Below are 22,593 nucleotides of genomic sequence, written 5' to 3'. Positions count from 1 at the left end.
TTGATACAACAAAGTGGCGAGCTGGTAACAATGGACAGGCCATTTGAAAGCCTCGCCCCCCTTTGTTCCAAGTCATCTGTCCAGGTACCACCTCCATCAGCGCCTCCTTTGCACTTGGATCGACGTTTGTACATGCCGCTGGAACGTTTGCCACGACGACGCCACCCAGTATAGAACCAGACATTGAGAAGATCAGCAAGTTGCCATCCACATGCTTTATGGCAAGTGGTTATCAGTAATCTCTTGTGAGAGTACTATCTGTTCTCTACATGCATTCAAGTACGCTCATGGGTCCCTGCTCAGATTCGTTGGTCTGGCTCTCTACTAGCGCCTCCATGCCTCGGTGAAAGAGGCAGCCGATGCGATGCAACATGTGATCGTGGGTAATCGTGGGGAATCAAGCCTCTCATACGATGCATGCAGCTTGAATAAAGTCAGTCTGTGTCAAGTGTTAATGTTAACGATAGTGCCATATCAAAAAGACGAAGACTGATCTGCCAACATCAAAGGCCTTTTTGTTCTTTGCGGAATTCTCATCTGTTTTTAGCTACCTAAGGTAAAAGAGTGTCCAAAGGTACTAAAGTCCACGGCTCTGCTGTTTAGATTTTGCCAACATTGGTTGGACAAAGTTTTGCATTTTGGGTGAAGTGAGTGTGATCGTTGAACTGCTTTGCTCTAATATTGCAAGCATGACCCTTTGGAAAGAACGGTAGCATCTCAGTCGAGCATGATACCCCGAATTGCTCTTCTTTTTACGACAGCCTCCCCTTGTCGATCGGGTTATCTGGTGATATGGCCCCACGTTTGCCATCTCACTACTCTCGGGGATACTTTCCATAATCGCCATAGCCCCCCTTCGGCTCCGGGTACTTCTTGTAGTCCCCGTATCCTCCCTTTGGCGGATTGTACTTCCCGTAGTCCGCGTACCGGCCGTATTCGCCATATTTCCCGTAGTCTCCATAGCCCGGCTTGCCGGGATCAGGCTTCGGAGCGCCGCCGGCATTCGCTTCGGCGACGGGACTGGCAAAGGCTGATGAGGCTGCCACAAGGAGAGTGGCCCAGATGAACTTCATGATGCCGACGCTGTGACTTAGGACTTATTCTTGTAAATAGAGATAGTCGATGAGACAGGCCCTGACGCCGTTGAGTCAGGTTTGTGCTGGTCTGAAACAAGTTCGGCATGAGGGGCGGGAGCGGTTCACCTTTAAATGCGAAACAACCTCTCCAAGTTCGATTCGTACATGGACCATTACATATTCTCAGCCATCGATCAATTTCGGAGTATATCATTATTGATCCTGGAGAAGTCTTTCGTTGCGCTCCCGAAGCCACAATCTGTCATATGTGACGTGATTTCAGCTCGCCTTGAGAAGGAATACGAAACCTTGAATAGCAACTTGACGATAGCCTTGGATTCTTTGTCATAACAGGCCAGCATCGTCTAGCTCTACCAGAAATGCCACAGTTCCGTCATACCATGCCTTCCATAGAAGAGACAGCCTCAACTGAAGTTAATCCTGCACAAATAGAACAATGATAAAGTAAAGAGAGCTCACACGCAATCAGTGTCACACCCATCCAGCTGTTTTATTGTCTTCCGGCTACGTCTTGTTCCGACTAGGTGTGACGATGATTTCCGTCATGGTGTTCAGCTACTGCAGCCCTCTATTGTAATGTGAGCGAACTCTAAGAAAGTGATAGTCGTGATGGCGCCACGCTAGAGCGCCTTCAATCGCCCGAGAGAACTACTCCATACTATGATCGCTTTAGAATGGTCCATCACGGAATTTCTTCTTTGTTCAACTTCGCTGATGAAGCACAAAAAGAAGCTTTCGGGCCCACGATCGCGACCTGGTCACACGAATGGATGGAGTTGAGAGCCGAACGCTCGAGCCAAGTGAAGTGGCTGACCGCTAGTAGAATAAGAGCTTGTGATAGAGTCGACGTCATATCTCGATGAACAGCAATAAGTTTTTTCCGATCTCACGAGCTTAACGTAACAAAGGGAGAACTACCACCTTCGCCGTCATCAGAAAACCTGCTTACTCCTTGACATCATCTCATCGTCTTGGATCGAGAAAATTGTGACACAATGGCCAGGGAACATCATCTACGCCGGCTACTTCCCAGTGTTTCAGACGAGTCCGATGATGAAGGAAGCTTGCCTCATCATGCAAGCAAAGAAGAATTGGAAAAGAAACCTCACTTCCTAAGACTCTTCGTTAAGCCTTGCAGCTTTCTCCTGATTCTGTTGACAACCTGTGTCCTTTCATTTTGGGCTGGGACTCGTGTCCTTGACCGGCAAGCAGACGTTGATAGTCTATGCGCAAAACATACAACTCGATGGTGTAAGTAGCCTGAGCACTCTGTATCGAGCCGTATTAACATGAGCCATCATCAAGCCCCTCTTCTTAGAGATGTTCCCATCAAATACAATTATAAGGAGTTCAACGGCTCTTTCTTAGAGGAAGATGTATATCGAAAAGTCGGGTCCGCGGAGGTTGACGAAGCATGGGAGGCCCTTGGGTCTGCCTGTGAGTATCTTGAATACTTCGCGAACCAACTACATCTGACAATTTGGAGATCGATCTGGTGTCATCTCATATGAGGATGGTACAGCAAGTGGCCTGGACCCATCCTTCGTCCAGCGAGCGGAAAAGTATGGCGGAGGCTTCATTGTGAATGTCGAGGGAATGCATCATCTACATTGCTTGGTATGATTACGTCTCTCCCGACTTCAATATGACAGACCTGGATGAATCTGCTGACTCCTTGACAGAATTTGATGCGCAAAGCCCTCTACTTCAACTACGATCACTACAAAGAGCTAGGGGAGCACGCCTTCGTTAACGAAGAGTTTATCCTCCGGCTACACATCAGTAAGTACATCCCAATGAGTACCCAGATTCCTGTCACAAATGCCTTACTAATCATCTAACAACACAACTTGAAGCACATTGCCTCGATACACTCCGTCAAGTCTTAATGTGCAATGTAGATACAGGTGTACTGGGACAGGTATGGATAGATCCCAAGGAGCCGACGGCATTCCCAGATTTCAGCACAAAGCACGTCTGCAAAAACTACGACGATATACGCCGTTGGGCAGAACGCATACAGGTGAGTAACTGCTCCACTGCCGGTTCTCCAGTTGCTAAGCTCCAGCCAGGCACCGCCTCCCGACAAAATACCTAAGGATTACCTGGCTCGCCCTAAAGCTGGAGATGTGCTCGATTTCACGCCTTGATAGCATTATATGCTCTACAAGAAACAAGGTCCTTTCTCATATTACCAGCTCTTGTAACATATCTGGCATGTATCTTTATAGCGTGATTCTGGGATTGATAACGGTAATATCTCATTTAAGTTGAATTCGGTAGTACGTCGAAAGCATTCATCTGCTCCGCATCCAATCCCCAGTCATTCATACCATCCGAGAATCCGACATTGTTGCTACTGGCATGCCCGTCTGGTATGAACGCAGTCAAGTCGTTGGCTTGCGTCTGCCAAAGAGCATGCATTGCTTTGAACGCCTCAAGCAGTTTTGGGTCATCGGCCGCAGTGCTCTCCATGCCCAGTATTTCTCGCGCCTTGGAGCGCAAGTCATCATCTGAAGGCACATAGAGCTCCTTGATGCATTCTTCGATGTAGACATTTAGGCCCTGTTCCAGCTCGCGCGAACAGAACACCAAGGGAGGAGGCTGATACTCTCCGTCACAGAGCCCGCGAATGTAGCGTTCTGCTGTATCTTTGCCCACAGTGTACAGCCGATAGTCAATGTATACGGGTAAGTCTTCCGCAACTTGTATCGTAGCATCTGCCTTAGGCTTGACGAACGGTGGTACGAAGCCTGTTCCGCCGTCCTTTATCCTCCAAGGCCGAGGAGCGCCAGTTGCTACCAGGCCGTTGACTCCGTCAGAGGTGACAAGACCAGCGTCGCGTTTGAATCGAGCCAGCCACTCGGCATTGTCGGCAGCGGTCTGGTTCCATGGATCGTCATCATCGTAGATTATCCAGCGAGCCTGATATTGGAGCTCTTCATCGGTGGGGACCTGAAGACTAGTCAGAAAAAGTCGTGACACTGGATGATGAAGAGGACTAGAAGCATTGAAGAGCGGAAACCTACGTGTTGAAGTGGGTTGTTTGGGCTGAGACAGCTGGTGACGAATCGAGTGAGTTCCTTTTCCAGCCTCCCGTAACAGTTTGCATCGCTGAGGAAATAGCGTAACGGCTGACTCTGGGAATTGGTGGACGGTGGCGTTTCTATCGACGATGAGGGCTGAGAGCCCTTGGCATCCATTGGTGATGTGTGACTGACAGCCTCATCTGAGAGACTCCAGTGTAAGGCTTGAAGAGAAATAGTTGCGTCAGCTTTTGTGGCTTCGAATTGACCAGCTGCAGTCAGGCTTCCTGGAACAGATGCTGCTGGTAAAATATCCTCGCGAGAAGCTAGAAAACCACTTAGGCCAGGACTTGATGACAGTCCTGCACGGCGCTTGAAATTAAAGAGCCAGTGGGTTGAATAGTTGATCAAGAACTTGAACCATTGCACGGCCTCTTTGCATTTAAAGTTGGACTTGGGTTCGACATCCTCCAAGATCCTGCATGCTTGGAATTGTAGCTCGGCATCTGTGGGTATTTGGCCGCAAGTCTGTCTGGACTTGACATACTGCAGGAGCATCTTCTCCTTTTCGCATCCGATAACTCCCAAGTCAGCATTTGCGCACTTGGAAGCGTGCAGTTTCTCAATCTGAGCTGTCCATGCCGCAGTCTTCGAAGTCGTAGGGTGTCTAACGTTTGCCGCATCAGGAGACGTTCCCTGAAGCATGATGAGATCGCGGAACCATGATACAGCAGGACCTGTAGGCGAGGTGTCTTCTATATCAACCTTCTGGACAATCCTTTGAGCCTCAAGAAGCAGTTGACCATCTGTAACCGCCATGCCAGACATATTTCTGTCATTGACATAGTCAATGAGCCAAAGCTTGACATAGTCTTCTAAATCTTTGCCGCATCTGACTTCACCTCTAGAAGCTTCATAGGGATCAAGAGTATTCCGCTCGTGGTGGATGAGATCTGTGGAAGGTTAATACTTCGCCGTCATTCTCTCTCGAAGAACCAAGGACTCACAAGGCGGCATTCCATTCTCAACAATCCTCAGTATCTCGTTCTGGAAGCCCCAGTCGCCCCTCCAGTCCGCCATGGACTTGCCTTTCTTGAAATGTTCAGCAAGGTGTCCGACGCGGGCATCCCAGGAATCCAGTAAGGTGCCACAGAACCCACACCTAGATCGCACAGGTGGTGTCGCTACTTTCCAATCATTCATGGGCCATTTCTGGAACTTTGCATCGTGAACAATGTTCAAATGCTGGCGTAGATGATCTTTTCGGTAGAAAGTCTTCTCTTGCACTGACTTTTCAGCACACACAAAGTCATTGTGCTGATCGGCGTGCTCCGGAGTTGGATTCTTCAATCCGCAGTAGACGCATGCCAGGCAATTCCATTCGGCGCATAACTGTATTGGCCCATCGGGTGAGCAAACCCATCGCTCAAGAGACAAATGCAATGACTTCTCGTGTCTCTGCCAGTCGTGCTTCGTCTTGAACGTCTCAGTGCAGAAGGTGCACTGGTACATATGTATAGTGGGAAGCATGGACGAAATATTGACGGCCTTGGAGGCCTGTCGGCGTCGGCGACGTCTTCCGCGACTCTTCAGTGAGGATAGAGATACCAGAGACTCGCGAGACTTGTGAGAGTCGACTGTGCTAAGCGAGCCTTTACTGGAATGCGATGTTCTCGAGCTGCCGGCGGATGAAAGACGATCGAGAGAGCCCGCCAAACCATCATCGATGCTCCTATTCCTGTCATTGGCCCCAGCCGAGAGTTTGGAACACGATACCGCCGTAGCAATGGCAGCTATTGAGGCCGGCTCCTGATCAGGCGGAGAATTCCGCCATCGCTCCATCGGACTCATCTCTCGTGTGAGGGGAGCAACTCTCGGTGGAATGTCGATACCGATAGGGAGTCGACCCGGACTCGACGAGATGGAGCGAGGAGCCCGGACTTTCCCTCTGCGACGAGCATTTGCCACCCAGTTGCTGATCTGTGTCTTGTTCAAGCCTGTCTGACGCGACAGGTCCTCCTTGTCTTCGCTGCTGAGATACGGACGGCGATGGTTGGATGTTAGCCAGTTTCTAAGAATCCGGAGTGCCTCTCGTGAGAATCTGGCGCCTGCTTTGGGTTGTCTTTCCACAGGATCCGTGGCATCTTCGCCCTGCGATTCGTTTATCGTGAAGCTGGACTCTGATGTGCTGTATGTGTGCCCTGCAAGCTGCTGCAGCATGTTCTGATGATCGTTGGAGAATGCCCCTGTTTGAGCCTCAATAGCGCCCCCCCTCGTAGTTGTTAAGGAACAGACTCTTCCCGCTTCCATGCAAGACGTGCAGACTCCCAAAGGTCTACTCTCTGGTGTCACTTGACAGCGGTTGTGCTGCTGGATGCAAGACTCGCATGACTCGTTTGGGACGGCTGCGTTGTCAATGCAATCGGAGAAATCTATAAACTCATCATCGTCCATCGCAGCCAAGTGTGCCACTTGTAGTTTAGAGAGAATTTCGAGTTATTAGGCTAAGGAATCTGAGTCTCGGCAACTTCCGTGGTCGTGAATCGATGTTAGGGCGCCGTGAGGTCGTATCGTGATTATATCAGGACTCAGGCAGTCCCATGGTCGAATGGAGTACTTGGGGTATGACTGCTTCGCCGTGACGTTACTAAGCGTCGTCAATTGTAGGGCGTGCTGACAGCATCTCTGATTGGATATATGAGACACATGCATGCAGCTTCAACCCCCGCCGATATCGAGGCCTGCTAGCGTGGGAAAGACGAAACGAAGGCTCACCAGTTTCGCTAGCAACACCGTGAATCTGGCAAGAAAGCGTAATACTTGAGATAAGGTAGGTAGTCGTAGTACTCGTTTGGACTCCGGATGGATTATGAAGCCAAGATTACATACTGTGTCAGAAAACAGGGGTCTCCTTCTGAGTTAGATGTTGCTTCTATACAAAGTCATTAGGTCGTTGAATCTGTACTATTAGCTGCGAAGTAGCAAAGCCCGCTGAATAATAATGATCTGTTCAACAGATCTTGAACGGAGGAGTTGCGTAACAATTAGTGGACACGGCCGACATCTGAACCGAGGCAAGTGGACAAGCTTGTTCAACCTCGGCCACGTCAAGGTATATCAACGTATTAACACGACCGATGCACATCAATCTCATACAATATACAAAGGTGAATATTTTGTACATCAGGATTGATCTGCTTCCAAATGCCTCTCTACGACGTTGAGTATGTGACTCCTCTGACTCTTGAACAACAAGAGCAGCTCGCCATTGCATTTACGACTGAGCACTCACAGCGGTTCAACACTCCACGCTTCTTTATAAATGTTCGCTACACAGATGTGAGCAACCAGGTCGTTTTTCGCGGGGGCGTTCGACAAAGCTATAACCGCGTCATAATCCGTACACGAGCCGGCAGTAATCGCACGAATGAAGTGTACTTGGACCACTGCAAACAAATCGTAACCCACTGGGAGAGGATTGTAGGGCGTCAAGGCGAAGAGGGACTGCGCACAGTTTGGGTGATGGGCGCCTTGACGACGGCGCTAGAAGCCGGGATTGGCCGCCCGAAAGTAAGTCGACCATGTGTAGGGAACGTCCGTAATGTCACTGACAAACTACTTGTATGTTGGATAGACGGGAGAGGAAGACCAATGGATCCAAGATAACATGCAACATTTCCAGGCACTGGCAGCAGCAGGCGATAAGGACTTTGTCGAGCTCTTACAAGAACTAGAGGAAAAGAAGCAGGGAGCAATATAGCAAGTTATTAGTTCTTCAGGCCCAATAGACATATAACCTCCAGTAGCAAACATTGGCTGACATGCCTTCTACATTGGATTGTGAGCTAAAAGGTGCAAACGATGAATGAAGCCAATGTTTATACCAATATGGCATGTGGATGCGGTTACAGTGGGTGACACTGCCAAGTCACACGAGGTTCAGATTACTGGTGAAGGTGAAGCCTGCATTCACCTTCGATTGCTTACAGATGAGGGTGCACACTCTCTCAGGCTTCTGTTCGATTACCCTTACTTTGATGGTTGCGTTATGTGAAGAGAAGGCCAGTCGCGCTGAGATATTGAAGACGAGCGCGAACGAGAATGGGTACGGGTGACTGACGGTAGTCAAATCTCATCCATATCAAAACTTAGGCAGAAGAGAAAGAAAGGCGTTACGCTGAACAAGGACTCGTCGTGGAATTGCGCCTTTGGCGAGCCACAGAAGATTCTCGCCTAAAGATTGATGAGAACGAGGCACAAATCACTTGGGCCCTCCAGGGCCGGCTTGGCCTGCGATGTCCAATGTGATGACAGGGCTATATGCTATATTGTCGTGCAGCCTCAACGCGACTCAACACTACACTGTTCCAAGCGCATTACGGAAGATCACAGAAGACGGTATTTAACAAGGAGCTGGAGTATTGGGGTTACCAATTGACAGACCCAGTGATACTATCAATCAGCAACTTTGGTGATGCTCTGTCGATAACTGTTCTCGTATACCCCAGATCCTCCAAGCCTCCCATCAATTCGCACCGACATCGTTGCAATGTCTCCATAGCACCTTTTCTAACCATTTCCCGCATGAATCTCTAATTATACGCCAAATTGGAAGACCCAAGTAGCCGTTTCGAAAATTGCTCCATTGCTCCCTCCATTGCTCCCTCGGTTTATTCCTCCATACACCCCAATATGTCGTCGCTTGGTTGAGCATTGCGTGTGGTCGCGTCGTCCGTTCGGTGGTCCTGCGCAGCGTCACTCCTTGAAGGTGTTTTTCATCTCGTTTATCGTCTCCAATGCTTCGTCTGTAAAACTCTCACAGAAAAGGAGAACATCACGTCTTAGGTGCCGAATAGTATTTTTGTCGTTTTGAATGGCTTCCCATATGTCCTCCACTTCCTCCATGTCGTTGGCGACTCTTTGCAACCACTCGTTATGCTGGGTGATCTCGGGCTCCTCTCGCCTGATAGTGATATTTATTTTTTGGACACGTTCAGCAACTCTCAGCACTCCGTTCTCGTTCTGAAAGAACAACATCTCTAACTGCATGAATTTGTTGAAGAAATTTAGGAAATCGTTGGCGACGGCCAAAAGCTGGGTGTCTCCCAGCTTGATTGCTTCGAAGATTATCGTTCGGAGTTTCACGTGCTCCTCTTCTGTTTTCGTCTTGAGGTTCACCTCGCCTTGATCTTTCGACAAGTCTGGGTCGCCTTGCATCTTGGTGATGTCTAGGATGGTGGGGGGGAGGTGACCTCAGAGGTAATGCACGGCTGTAGGAATGCAAGCGACGAGCTGAGCTGGCTTTGGCACAGCTCTGCTTGAGAATAGATACCGTCTCACGAAGATGCAGGAAAGCAAGAAGAAAAGATGAGCAGCTAGCAAAAGTCTGCTTCTTCATATATGAACCTCATCACGTGTGAGTGACGAGAAGCCTGAGGCTGCCAGCTGTCAATGAAAACACGTACGTGCTAAAGCAGAATAGAACACGAAGGGGAGCCGGCAGTCATCCATTGCTAGGTGATATCCCAAGCTCACCACGTGCTGAGTACAAGACTCAGGCTACTACATTAGCTGTCAACGAAGAGGGACAACGAAGAGGGAGAATTTCTAGCCGTGACATGTTTCAGAACGTGGCAGTGAAGGAGGCGTTGGTCAGTAGATGTTGGCTTCGAACGTCACTCAGCTCCTTCTTCATCCTTATTGTAATAACACACGACTTTGACTCCAATTTTGTCATCTCCTTGAGGGCAACGCTGTGTGAAGACATGTTCCTCTTGTAACTCGTATTTTGCGTCCCTTTTTAACGGCCAAAACTTTCCTGGCGCCGCCTTGCTCATGCCGGCAGAATATGGTTCTAGATGCTTGAAACTAACCTCTTTACGCCACTTCAGGTTGCCAGGAGGTTGCAAGCAAGCTCCGACAATCGACTATCGAAGCCCGTCAACGACGAGAACAGTTTGTGAAATGGTCACCAAAGCGACGCAACATCCAGGCAGGCCGTTTGGCCGACTTTGGGATATCTTGGACATTGCTCCCGCTAGGCTTGATGATGTACAGCTTTGGTATCAGCCCAGAGTTCCTGCCTAGGTAGGTAGTCAAAGATGAAAGCGCTATCTATGTCAACAAGAACTTAGCTAAGTCAAGACAAAGGTTCTGAAACCCCCAGAAGTTTGTCTGGCAAGAGCTAATACTGACAATTCCCGGATTTGAAGGCAACAGGCCAATAGTCAAATTGTGCCATCATCTGCTCGAATTCCACTCGAGCCCCGAGGACGTCAAGCAACGTCTGACAGTTCGCGGCCGCAAAGTTCTCAATTTACACAGTCTTCGTTGACGTTTGCTCGATGGGATTGCTTTCCATGATACTGGTAAGAATTGCTATGGAAGCGTAATGTGCAAGGTCCTTCTTTTCCCCATGCTGTCGGCCATCACATGTCCTACTTGGCCAAGGGAAAGCAATAAATTAATAAGACGACGACACTGATGACATGGGGTTCAGTATGTCTGACTCTGGTTCTGACTCAAGCCTGACTCTGACGAGGATGCGTTAGAAGAGTCGTCTGCTGGTAAGCGGATTGCCGTGCGGCTCTGGGAGAGGGAGACCTTTTGCAGAACAAGCAGCATATGGAGTTGCGAGAAGATGGCCTGTGTTTTGTTTCTCGAATGTTGGCTGGATATGCCTTCAGTAATCAGATATGGCACTTTTGGCTTCTCTTATGTATAAGGCAATTCATCGTCATGAGGCCAGCAACGCTGACAGCTAAAAGATCAACCAGTGGGATTCTATATATCAAGGACGTCAAGCCCATGGCCTGGAACGGCACGGCCCTCTCTCACCTATGATGACCAGCAAAAACACCTCGTCCTCTCCCTTTCCCAGGATCACAACACCCACCAAACGATCTCACAAGCATCCTCCTCGTCATCCACCGCCGTCTTAACCACCAACGGCCGTCCCGTCCCCATGGGAGACGTCATCATCGGCAAAGGCCAAGGCCTCATCATCCTTCTCTCGGGCGCTCCGGGAAACGGCAAGACCCTCGCCGCAGAGGCCGTCGCCGATCGCACCCACCGCCCGCTATCTACATGCAGGCCGAAGATCTCGGCATCAACGCGGCGCCCCTCGGCGCGAACATCAAGCGAGTGTTCAAGATGGCGACGACATGGAACGTCGTTACCCTGTTGGGCAAAGCTGAGCGTCTTCAGGGTCGCGCGTAATTCCAAAGACATCCACCGGAACGAGCCGGTTAGCATCTTTCTGCGCGAGCTCGAGTACTTCCCTGGCATCATCTTTCTCGCAACGCATCTCTATCATATCAGTGAAGCTGCTTTTCTTAGCAGGGTCAGCTTGCACTTTCCTCTTCCACTCATTGAATAGGGAGGCTAGGGACATCGTTCGGCGCACGTTCTTGCAGCGACTGCTGGAGCAAGATGGGCTCGATGTATCACCACGAGGACGAGATGTAGTTCCAACTGTGGGCACCGAAGCAGAGACAGAGACGGATGCAAAGACGTTGGCGCCTCTAGAAGATGCCGAGATCGGCCAACTCTCGCTGTAGCAGCTCAACGGACGAGAGATCAAGAACGCGGTGCGCGCATGGTCAAGAGCTGATGTGACCACAAGGGCTATGCAATGACCCTGGAGAGGTTGGAGAGTGGCATCAAGAGGGTGACGACTCTGCATGCTACCGAGGAGGGTGTCATTAACAAGGATTAGTACGGAAAGTTGTATGACGTTCTCCAGTTCTCGGCAAATGTACTTGGTGATGTTAGTGATGGTGGTGATGTTGGCTGGAACGTCTTGAAGGGCAACTAATGCCGGCTTGCACCTTGGAGGTATCTCCGTTTCTCTGCATCTTTCTACTACTAAGTCTTTTTCTCCGTTCGTCTTGAATGGCATCCGTTTTTTCTTTATTTATTTTTTCTGTTTGTCGGTACCTCTGAGCTTTTCTCTTCGTCCTTTATCTTCAATCCAGCCATTACACTCGGCTCTTCCCTTCAACCTCTCAACTCACCGGCGCATCAGCACCTTCAGCTGTCCTGCTTTCAGCAGCAAATCTCGATCAGTCACAAAATACCCAAGGGCTCCATTGACATGTTTCCGTAACTGAACTTTTACGAAAATCAACAGAAAAAGGAAAGATGCTGCAGCATGTGCAACTCGGAAACCTGCTGCGTCTCCGATATCGGCCTCTCCTCAGCTCGGAGCTCTCCAAAGTTACTGGCAAGTAAGATCAAAGCCCAATCTCCAAACTCACTCCAAACCAAAAAGTATATCTTTGACGTCTAGTCAGCGCTATCCGCCAATCTACTCTCAAGCTATCATTCTTCACTCTTCCTTATCATCCTTCAAACCATCTCATACTCTCGAATCCTCGCTCTCGCCACCTCCTCACATCTCACCCCCTCTTTCAAACACCAGCATACAGAAACACCATCACAGCAAACATCGCCACCATGTCAAAGACCGAGGGCGCCACTTACACCCACGGCCACCACGCCTCCGTTCTCCGCTCCCACACATGGCGCACCGCCGCCAACTCGGCCGCCTACCTGCTGCCCCATCTCACTCCCTCCATGAAGATACTCGACATCGGCTGCGGCCCAGGAACAATCACTGTGGACCTGGCCGCGAAGCACGTACCGCAGGGCCACGTTACGGGGCTCGAGAACGCCAGCGCGGTGCTCGTCCAGGCCCGCCAGCTGGCCCAGGAAAAGGGCGTCACCAACGTTGATTTCGTTGAGGGCGACGCCAACGCGCTGCAGTTCGCCGACGAGACGTTTGACGTGGTCGTCTGCCACCAGGTGCTGCAGCACGTCAAGGACCCCGTCAACATCCTGCGCGAGATGCGCCGCGTGGCCAAGACGGGCGGCATCGTCGCCGCCAGGGAGTCCGACTTTGGCGGCTTCGTGTGGTACCCTCAGGTCGACGGCATGGACGACTGGCTGGCCCTCTACTCGGCCAACGCGCGGTCCAACGGCGGTGAGCCCCACGCCGGCCGCATGATCCACGCCTGGGCCAAGAAGGCCGGCTTCGCGCCGGCTTCCGTCACCAGCGGATCGAGCACCTGGTGCTACAGCACGGCTGAGGAGGTCGCCTGGTGGAGCGGCCTGTGGGCGGAGCGGACGGTGGCCTCGTCATTTGCGAAGACAGCGCTAGAGAACGGCACGGGGACCGAGGAGAGGCTGGACAAGGCGGCTGAGGCGTGGACGAGATGGGGGAAGGAGGAGGATGCATGGTTTTCAGTCGTTCACGGTGAGATCATCTGTCGCAAGTGATGGAGCGTCGCGATTGTAAGCCGGTGGATCAAGCACTTAGAAGCCCCGAGAGTATCTTAGGGCTGGTGACCATAAGCCTAGACAAAGCATGTGAGAAGAATCAGCAGCAATTTTGATGAGAGTTAATGATGATTTTCCTTGTTCTCCCTCGCATCTACCTAGTATATAGAAAGATCTCATGACGGGTACTCATTGACCTCTGAACTGGAGTTGGCCACTCCACCTTGCCTTATGACTGAAAAGAAAACCCCTTTTGCGCCGCAGCTATAGCATATACCCTCATTGATGTTTCTGCACGTTTACACGCGCGACCATGCCAGCCAAACCTATCTGATAAAATCTCAACAAGTCAAAACACCCCGGCTCATAATCTTTTAAAGCGTTTACCGTACGTCTTTTGCACCTTATTCGTCCTCCTTGCTCCAGCTAACAATTCGAAAATCGACCTTGGCGGTTCGGCGGGTGGCTTTTCGACAGCTTTCGTCTGTGTGCTCTTGTCGAGCTTCTCGATAATCGTGGGACTCTCTCTTGTAACGCGCGGGTGTTCATCAGGGCGAGAGGATGGCTTTGACAGGTTAGACGAAGCACTCGACTGTCCCGTAGAACCAAAACTGCGTGGCTCGTTCGAGATTGGAGCGGGCTGCTGATGAGTAGTGTGACTCGGTGATGTTGTATCTGTCCGCTCCGACGCTCTGGATACTCCAACTTCCAGAGACTGCCTCTGAGGTTCGTCCTCGTGAACTGCGTCTTCCATTGTGGTGTCCTCGTCTGTGCGAAATTTCTTGGTCATGGGCCCTTCTTCTTCAGAATCCTCCACTTCAACAGATGGTCCGTCATTATTTGCCAAGCGAGCAACTGCAGTCTCCTTCGGCGGCCTGCCACGTTTCTTTGCTGGGGAAGTAACAGGAGCGTCTACTGGGGGCTGGTCCACGACCACAGACTCCCGCCTGCCCCGTTTCCTCACGGGCGTTCCCTCTGTGGCCTCCTGAGTTGGTCGATGGGCTTTCCCGAGCGCAGTCAATTTTCGCGAGACATTCTTGGAGATCGGAGACTGCGGATCGAATTCCCAAATGTCCCTAGCCTGGTTCGCTTCCGGAGCGGAACTCGGTACATTTGCAGGCAACAATGCTGGACTCTTGGGCGGTCTGCCTCTTCCACGTTTCTTGACAAAGAGCGGAGATGGAGGGGCAGCTTCTTCCTCTTCTTCGGTTTCGTCAGCGTCTAGGAAAGCTCGAATTGGCTGGCCCAAGGGTATCGAAAAGGTCGAGACAGCCGTAGTTGTCGGGTTGTCACCAGTCAAAGCCTCGATTTCCGCCGGCGATAATGGAACAGTGTTCTTCGGAGGTCGTCCGCGCCTACCGGGCGTAGCCGTCGACGATGCGACACTTGCGCTTCGTGGCCGCCCTCTTTTGGCCAGGGCAGAACTTGTGGTCGTTGAAGCTTCAGTCGAGGACACCTGAAGGTCTGCAGCAAATGCCTGTGGGTTTGCGCCTACAAAGCTGCTCTTTCGGGGTCGCCCCCGTCTGCTGGAGGATCGGACTGAAGATGCTGCTCTTTCAACCCTAGGTAACTGAGACTCATTGGCAGAGGTTTGTGTTATTTCATTCGGGATATCGCTTTTACGGGGACGTCCTCGTCTGCTAGATGATCGAGCTGCGGGTATCATGGCTTCAGTTGCTGTTTCATCCACCAGTTGCTGGGTCTCGCCGGTAGGAACTTGTGTGACATCCGACATATCGCGTTTCCTAGGTCGTCCTCGTCTGCTCAAAGACCGAACTACAGATGTAGTGGTTACAGTAACTGTTGCATCTGCAGACGGCCGGGATTTGTCGGTAGAGTCTTGCGTTGCGGTGTCCAACGTCTTCCGCTTCCTCGGTCGTCCTCGTCTGCTCAAGGATCGAGCTACAGGCGTTGTGGCTTGGACTGTTGATTCATCCGCAGATAGTTGGAACTCATTGGTGGAGGCTTGTGCAAAAGCCAACGGATCGCTTTTCCTGGGCCGTCCTCTTCTGCTAGAAGATCGAGCCGCAGGTGTTGCGGCGCCGACTGCAGCTGTCTCAACAGCAGGTGGCTGAGAGTCACCGGCAGAGGCTTGTGCGTCGCCTGATGTGTCGCTTTTCCTGGGCCGTCCTCGTCTGCTGGACGATCGAGCTGTAATTGTTGCGGTCCCAGCTGTAGTCTTTCCAAGTTCAGGCAGGTGAGCTTCGTGGGTCGAGACGTCTCTTTTTCTAGGACGTCCTCGTCTGCTTGAAGACCGGGCTGTAGATGTTGCCGATTCGACCAGAGGTATCCGAGCTTCGTCTACCGGCATCGTCTCACTTTTCCGTGGTCGCCCTCGTTTTCCTGAAGTTGCTGTCGGCAGTGGTGATTCAACTGCAGCTGCCTCAGTCGCAGATTGCTGAGGTTGGTTAGTAGAGACGTGAGCGATATCGATCGTATCGCTTTTTCGCGGCCGCCCTCTTCTGCTCGGTGCTCGCGCAGCAGATGCTGCTGATTGGACTGTGGGCGATTGGATTTCGTCAGTGAGCATCGCCTCACTTTTCCGGGGTCGTCCTCGTTTGGTCGGAACCGACACTCCAGCTCCCACCTCCCCACGTTTGGGCACCTCAGCTTCTGTAGTAGAGGCTTGTACGCTTGTCTCCGTTGTCTCGCTTTTACGGGGCCGCCCTCGTTTGCCCGAAGTTGGTGGCGTCGCCGTTGAGGTCTGGACCGAGGCCACCATGCTGCTCTTGCGTGGCCGTCCTCGTTTTCCGGTAGAGACTGTCGCCGTTTGGATTGCCTTGGGAGCCGTGTCGACGCTTGTTTTCCGTGGTCTTCCCGGTCCCCTTCTCGTTGATGCTGACCTTGCCCTTGGTGTTGGCGCAGACTTCGAACCCTCACTCTTACGCGGCCTGCCGCGCTTCCTGTCAGTGGGCACCTCTTCCGCTCGGCTGAAATCAGCCCCGTCAGTCGCGGTCGTTTCCATCGCCTCGCCAACAAAGCTGGCCTCTTCATGCACAGAGACCTCGGCGGCTTGAAGTAGTTCTGGCGCAATATCCGGTGGTGCTAGTGCCGCATCACTCTTCCGCGGACGGCCGCGTTTTCTCGGTGCTTGTCGGGGTGGTGGCAGGTCCTCGCTGTCGTCTATCGTCGGTCGCTGCTCGTTGGATTCCATGATGAGCTGCTGCTGCACTCCGGCTTCCGACCAAGCTTCTTCTTCTCTCTCGGCCTGCCATGTTTCGTCTCTTTGTGCCTCCTCCGTTCCTTCTTGTCCTTGGTCTCCCGTCCTTTGCGCATCGTCTTCCTCCACTCCCGATTCTTCAACTGCTTCGACTTCCTTGTCTCTCACTTCTTCTGCTTGATCGATTTCCTCCACTCTCCCTTGTTCCTCTGGCTCACCACCATCCCTTCTCTCTTCCGTTTCTTCCCTTGGGCCTTCGTTTCCATGTTCTAGCACGTCTTCGTCTCCTTCTTCATTGCCCTTCTCGTGTTCCATGATGGGTGCAGTTTCAGGCTCGCCATCGACTTGGTGCTCGTCATCGGCAATCGTCACCTCCTGCTCTGGTTCCACTTCTTCGGGCGTCTCTACGCTAACAGGAGAAGACTCGGACTGGGGCGATGTTGGCCGTGGTAACTGTGACTGGAGCGACTGCGGCTCCACATCCATCTCGTTTGGCGTTGATGCATATGAGCGGCGCAACACCCCATTCACCACGCGGCTGGCCGTCATCGCTGCACTCATCTCAACCTGGTATGTGTGCGATAAGTTCTCATCTGCTGCTGCCGCGCTCAGCAAAGGCCGATAGGGATCATGCGCATAGTGCTCCTCCTCATGCCCGTGCTGCTCCCTCGACACCGCACTCGGCTCCTCCATTCCAGCCACCTCCTCAGATGCGTGGCCCCTGGTCTCATGGTGAAAGTCGTACTCTGAAATGGCGGCGTTCTCCTCGGCCAGCTGAGCGCCGCGGTCATGATCCTCCATGAGCCCCCGGAACGACTCTGCCGGCTCCGCCTGCATGGTGGTCGAGTGCTGCGACTGCGGCGACGAGCGACTCTCGCTGTACATGTAGTTCGCCACCAGCGACTCACTCACCTGGCCGTCGCCGTACCCGTAGGTCTTGGACTGCAGCGCCTGCGTGGCCAAGCTGGCAATGGTGGCCGCATCCTCGTTGTCCAGATCGTCGGCGGTCTGCCAGTAGTCCCTCAGCGGCGTGTCCTCGTCGGGGTTGAAGTCCATCATGTAAGTGTAGCGGGGGAAGCTCTCGTCGCCCCGGGACATGATTTGCAGGCTCGAGCCGCAGCTGTCATCAAGGCTGCCGAGACTGAGGCTGAGGCTTAAGCTGTGATGGTCAGAGGCGTCGGATGACAAAGACTCGGTCTATGCATGTGCAAGCATGCGGCCGTCGTTGCAGCATGTGAGTTTTGCCCTTGACAGTGAATTTCATGCGAACGCGTGTTTTTTAGAGGTTACGGGGCCATAAAGGGAGACGCGCTCACTTTGGTGACGGCGTCACGTGATGGCTAAATGACGTCGGGGCCTCTTTTCTCACCACTGAGCCAGCTTGAACAGATTGCCTCATTTCACACTCCTTTTGAGCAACGACGGGCTTCGATATGTGCAAGAAGTCTTCTTCTACCGTTGTTGGCTGATTCAATCATTCGAGTCACTTGCTGGCCTGTTAGGCATTGATCAAAGGTAGCCATATCTCATTGTTGACGAGGCTGCCAACTTGAAGGCTGCAGTAATCTACGAGAACAGTTTCACAGCTCAGCCGCAGCAATCCAAGGAGCCTCACACATGGTATCATTCTGTTACTACATCTGATCGCTAAGTGATGCACAGTACAAACTGGTGAAATACAAAAAGAATGACCGACACTGCCGAAACCTTGCCTAGGTAAAGATCTCAGCGGCATATCGCGTCTTCTCAAAGCGCTTGAACCACTCCTGAGGAGTGAATTGCTTCGAGGCCCCCGTCGTCTCAGCTGCATACACCAGCTTCGTCACCAGATCCTTGACCTGCGAAGCCATTCTCACGCTTCCGCACACATAGACCTTTGCCCCGGCATTCCAAAGCTGTATAAACGCATTCTTTTCCGCCGTCATGCTGTCCTGGACGTATCCCTTCCTGGCGTTGGGGTTGGCACCAACGTCTTCTCTACTGTAGGCACGGAACACGCGAATCACCCCCGACGACTCAAATTCGTCGAGCTCGCTGCGGTACAAATCATCATGCGACGATCTGCATCCGAAGAACAGGGCGGCGGGTGCAAGCTTGACTCCATTCCGCTGCTGAATAGCCCGTTCTTGGATGAAACCCCTGAACGGCGCAAGACCGGATCCTGCTGCAATCATGATAATCGGTACTTTGGACAAGTCGGCAGGCATCCGGAAAATGCCTTTAACTGGGCGTGTGGCCACATGAAGCAAGTCCCCCCGCGTCAGACCAGCGAGATGATTGGAAGCCACGCCTAGAAAGTGTTCGCCGCCGTCTGTTGTCCCCGGCTCTTCCAACACTGAAAGGGTCAATGTAGCGTGGCCCGGGTTCCAGGACGGCGAGGATGAGATCGAGTACGTACGAAGGCGTAGGGATGGCAAAAGCGTCAAGTAAGTTCCGAGGGCCATGGGTATCTCGGGAAACCTCTCCAACAAATCCAGCAGAGAGGTTCTCTTTTCCTGGATGTTTTCGACGTAGGACGAAGTCGCCAAGTCCATCAAAGTCTGCTTTGTTGCTTCATTCTCAGCCGCAGCCGCAAGGACTCGAATGTCCTGTACATAATTTTAGCAACCGTGGATTGTCTCAATCTCCAAAGACGCAAAGAGATGCAACTTACCCTCGGAGTAGCCGGCTGAGACAGTTCGAAATACGAGCTCAGCAACTCAAGTGCCGTCATTGACGTATCAGCCGGTATGCGCACAGAATCATTGCCGGACGCTCGCACAATCGTGTCCCACGTCAGGTGAAAGCGTGACAAAACCCTCTTAACGGTTTTCATCGGATTCACAGGGAGCACAAGGAGATGGTCGCCAGGACGATAGGACTGGTTTGAGGGGAGCTGGATCTCGATGTGCACCTTTTTCCCGATCGCAGAAGCCGTTGTTAAAGTCCGCGAATCCGTCACGCTCGCTTCTACCAGGTGAGAATACTGCTTCAGCTGGCGCGGCTGAGAAAAGTCAACCTTGAGCAGCGAGGTGATCAGTCGGCCTTCGCCATCATCGTCCCTTTCGCCTCCTCCCTCGGTTTGCGCAATAGCTGGCCAAATGGACTCTGCGGTCCATTTCTCGAGTTCGACAAAGAGGTCCATCACCGCCGAGTCTGCAAGGCCTCTTGCTGCAAATCTCTCGGCACCGGCCCTCTGGAGGAGGTCGTCGATGAGGATGGGTATTCGCTGAAAAGTTGCAACCCAGTCACGATGTCCACAGCCAAATACCGCATATGAAACTCCGTTCAAGGAGTCCTTTTCGACCTTGTTCAACCAGTCAAAGAACTCTTCGGCATTGTCCGATGGCAATCCATCATAGGAAGCTGCAAGAATGATGACGGGTTCAGCTTTTGGCAGGTTGTTGCAAGCCGCGTTCAGAGGCGCAATCGTGCGAGCGTAGTATCCATGGAGAGTCGCATCAGATGCCAGCCTGTATGCCAGAGCCTCACATGTGCCACTGTTTGATCCGAAGAGGATGGTGAGCGGCTTCTTGTTGCCATCGCCGGCCTGTGACAAGTTACTAGTTGATGGGGCAAGGCTCGTCTTGGCGTCCTGTGTCGAGCCGACCGAGTACAGCTCACGTTGAAAGTCTGTAGCAGTGCCTCCACGCCTGAGCTTTGCCTTCATACGGAAGTTGTCGTCGGGCTTGATGGTCAGCGTCTCCTTGACCTTGAGCTTGTAAGTCGGATCCGCCATCTCAAAGGTGAAGTTCTGCAAGAGCATAGATGTAATCAACAGTGCCTCCTGGGTCGCAAAAGCTCTGCCTATGCAACCCCTCATACCGTTGCCGAATGGTTTCCAGCAGTTGGGTGGCAGCTTGTTGAAATTTTCGTCCAACATTCTCTCCGGCTTGAACTCAGCAGCGTCATCGCCGTAGACGGCCTTGTCTTGGTGAACTAAGTGAAGCAGAATGCCGATGGGAACTTTCGCCGGGATAAAATACTTTCCGCCAATGATTTGGTCCTCGTCTGCAACGAGGAAGAAGCCTGGGGCTGTAGGCTGAAGACGCAGCGTCTCCCTGAGGATCGCGTTGAGATACGGCAGCCTGGAAAGATGCTCCACTGTGATTGGGGTGCCCTGACTGACTTCGTCGACCTCCTGACGAGCCTTTTTCATCGTTTCGGGATACGCCAGCATGTAATAAAAGGCAAACGATAAGAGTCCCGACGTAGTTTCGTGACCAGCGATCAAAAAGGTAATCATGTTGTCGATGATGGAATCCTCAGACAAGCCCTCTCCAGTCTTGGGATCGCGGCCCTGCAGCAACGCACCTAAAAGATCGTTGGTGTTCATTTCCGTCTCGGCCTTTCTTCTTTGAATGATCTCTCGACATAGCTCTCTCATGTAAGCCGTATCTTTCTCGAATCGGTGCCAGGATCTCTTCCTAAGGGAGTTGATAACGCCTGGCATTGCCGCTTGCATGGTGGACTCTTTCAATGCCCGTATCATGCTAAGGACGAAAGGGTGCATGACTGTGCCGTTGTGGAAGCTGTTAAATCGGTAACCCATGGTGCACAGAGCAAGTGTATCGAGGGTGAGCCGAGTGAAGTCGGACGTGACGTCGATAACATATTCTGGGCCAAAGCGAGCCCTGTTTCTCACTGTCAGCACAACCAACGAAGCACAAGTAATGTCTGCGAGAAGGAAGCGAACCATTTGAGACACAGCTGCTCCGCGACGTCCTTCATTCCGGGGAACATCTCACGAATCTTGATCGTCCCAAAGATCGGAGCCAGAATCCCACGGGCAATCGCCCAATTGGGCTCGCCGTGCTTCGCTGTGAACAGCCCATCGTGGACGACATGGCGGAGCTTCTCCAGCTCTTGCTTGATCTCTTTGTGGAATCTCTTCTCGTCGCAGAGCTCGTTCAACAGCTCGACGCTGTGCGCGAAGATGTTGAGCTCGCCGCCAATCGAGAATTGGACAATGGGCCCATAAGGCTGCAGAAGCTCTATCAATGAGAAGAGCGGCGATGAGAGGTCGATGTGTGGCAGAATTCCCACGACAGGATAGCCTCAGTGTCGAATCACGTCAGTAAGTCTTCCTTCATTTGCATCATCAGCGAATAGCTTGTCTGGCCATAGTCACCTTTGACTTTTGGAATCTCGACGAGATTTGTATCCTTGGCGGCCTTCATTTTGCGTTCGCTATGGGCCATTGACGACGATTTGACTAGCTCGCCCTTATCGTTCTTCGCTGCCACAACACCTCCATCGTGGCCTCTCAACCTCGTCTTGAGAGTTTTTATATATCCCATTTTCTCTGATGAAGCAATCGTATTGATGAAGACAAAGCAGGAGGGTTGCAATGCTGCAACCAAGTCCGCGGCATCCTGACAAGCGATCTGAATATGAATTGCAAATCAACCCATGAGGTCTGACAGGGAATACGAGCATAGTTTCAAAGGATTTCGAAAGACAGACCACGTTTCTCTTCGTCATCAGCACTTGTTCAGCCACTCGTTCACTGCCAGCAAACCATCCATTGGAGGAGCGGCTCAGAGCTGACGCCAATTCCCCCGCGACACGCATGCAGCGTCTATCATTCGTGGAACCCGCGGCATCCGTTTAAACCAGCCAATCTTACCGCCTAATGTGATGCTGTAAGACGGCTAGAGAGGTATAGGCTGTAAGATGAGGAGGATGAGGTCTTACCGTCTCGTACGATTACTCGCGGATAGAATTGTGCTATCAGATTGATAAGAGTCGATATTACCGTCGCTGTTTCAAGTGTCTCCAAGCCGTGCCCGCGGAATCCGTTGCCGGACGATGGCGGCGGCCCTCGGATAGCGACGTTGCCACGTACTGGTGCGGGCATCCACGTCCTAATTGATCGCTTTCTTTCCTTATAATATCCTCGAATCGCGGATAGGAAATCCCATCACATAAATAGTTTTCCGATCAGTTATCCAGGGGTTGCTATTTCGCTCGATGGAAACGGATAGATCTTTGTGTTTGCTTTAAAGTTGCGCGCCCCTCTTAGCATCTGATGTAAGATGTGATATAGTCC

At 51.9% G+C, this 22,593-nt stretch overlaps 8 protein-coding genes across 8 annotated transcripts; 4 read left to right on the top strand and 4 right to left on the bottom strand.

Moving 5' to 3' along the window:
* Positions 1 to 815: 815 nt before the first annotated feature.
* On the bottom strand, positions 816 to 1,643 carry BBK36DRAFT_1158568 (hypothetical protein; the record flags this gene model as incomplete). The annotated part of the gene is made up of 2 exons (XM_024894120.1): positions 816 to 1,083; positions 1,606 to 1,643. The coding sequence occupies 2 exons, from the start codon at positions 1,641 to 1,643 to the stop codon at positions 816 to 818; spliced, it is 306 nt and encodes a 101-aa protein (XP_024751064.1).
* A 449-nt stretch (positions 1,644 to 2,092) lies between these two features.
* Positions 2,093 to 3,247, top strand: BBK36DRAFT_1116572 (hypothetical protein; the record flags this gene model as incomplete). The annotated part of the gene is made up of 6 exons (XM_024890244.1): positions 2,093 to 2,348; positions 2,403 to 2,534; positions 2,584 to 2,714; positions 2,780 to 2,879; positions 2,954 to 3,120; positions 3,170 to 3,247. The coding sequence occupies 6 exons, from the start codon at positions 2,093 to 2,095 to the stop codon at positions 3,245 to 3,247; spliced, it is 864 nt and encodes a 287-aa protein (XP_024751063.1).
* Positions 3,248 to 3,362: 115 nt separating this feature from the next.
* Positions 3,363 to 6,577, bottom strand: BBK36DRAFT_1168118 (hypothetical protein; the record flags this gene model as incomplete). Its single annotated transcript, XM_024895133.1, has 4 exons — positions 3,363 to 4,052; positions 4,127 to 4,410; positions 4,492 to 5,076; positions 5,131 to 6,577. 4 exons carry the CDS (start codon positions 6,575 to 6,577, stop codon positions 3,363 to 3,365), a joined length of 3,006 nt encoding a protein of 1,001 aa, XP_024751062.1.
* A 750-nt stretch (positions 6,578 to 7,327) lies between these two features.
* Positions 7,328 to 7,883, top strand: BBK36DRAFT_1197759 (hypothetical protein; the record flags this gene model as incomplete). The annotated part of the gene is made up of 2 exons (XM_024897004.1): positions 7,328 to 7,693; positions 7,758 to 7,883. The coding sequence occupies 2 exons, from the start codon at positions 7,328 to 7,330 to the stop codon at positions 7,881 to 7,883; spliced, it is 492 nt and encodes a 163-aa protein (XP_024751061.1).
* Positions 7,884 to 9,026: 1,143 nt separating this feature from the next.
* Positions 9,027 to 11,682, top strand: BBK36DRAFT_1168116 (hypothetical protein; the record flags this gene model as incomplete). The annotated part of the gene is made up of 5 exons (XM_024895132.1): positions 9,027 to 9,065; positions 10,721 to 10,777; positions 10,974 to 11,465; positions 11,506 to 11,586; positions 11,617 to 11,682. The coding sequence occupies 5 exons, from the start codon at positions 9,027 to 9,029 to the stop codon at positions 11,680 to 11,682; spliced, it is 735 nt and encodes a 244-aa protein (XP_024751060.1).
* Positions 11,683 to 12,580: 898 nt separating this feature from the next.
* On the top strand, positions 12,581 to 13,402 carry BBK36DRAFT_1197757 (S-adenosyl-L-methionine-dependent methyltransferase; the record flags this gene model as incomplete). Its single annotated transcript, XM_024897003.1, has 1 exon — positions 12,581 to 13,402. The coding sequence occupies one exon, from the start codon at positions 12,581 to 12,583 to the stop codon at positions 13,400 to 13,402; it is 822 nt and encodes a 273-aa protein (XP_024751059.1).
* Positions 13,403 to 16,726: 3,324 nt separating this feature from the next.
* BBK36DRAFT_1115504 (hypothetical protein) lies at positions 16,727 to 17,660 on the bottom strand (the record flags this gene model as incomplete). The annotated part of the gene is made up of 2 exons (XM_024890137.1): positions 16,727 to 16,775; positions 17,236 to 17,660. 2 exons carry the CDS (start codon positions 17,658 to 17,660, stop codon positions 16,727 to 16,729), a joined length of 474 nt encoding a protein of 157 aa, XP_024751058.1.
* A 614-nt stretch (positions 17,661 to 18,274) lies between these two features.
* On the bottom strand, positions 18,275 to 21,721 carry BBK36DRAFT_1158563 (cytochrome P450; the record flags this gene model as incomplete). The annotated part of the gene is made up of 4 exons (XM_024894119.1): positions 18,275 to 19,150; positions 19,216 to 21,175; positions 21,238 to 21,598; positions 21,673 to 21,721. The coding sequence occupies 4 exons, from the start codon at positions 21,719 to 21,721 to the stop codon at positions 18,275 to 18,277; spliced, it is 3,246 nt and encodes a 1,081-aa protein (XP_024751057.1).
* Positions 21,722 to 22,593: the final 872 nt, after the last annotated feature.

This window comes from Trichoderma citrinoviride, assembly GCF_003025115.1.
Source record: "Trichoderma citrinoviride strain TUCIM 6016 unplaced genomic scaffold BBK36scaffold_5, whole genome shotgun sequence".
Taxonomy (NCBI): Eukaryota; Fungi; Ascomycota; class Sordariomycetes; order Hypocreales; family Hypocreaceae; genus Trichoderma; species Trichoderma citrinoviride.
This window is presented reverse-complemented; position numbering and strand designations above follow the sequence as displayed.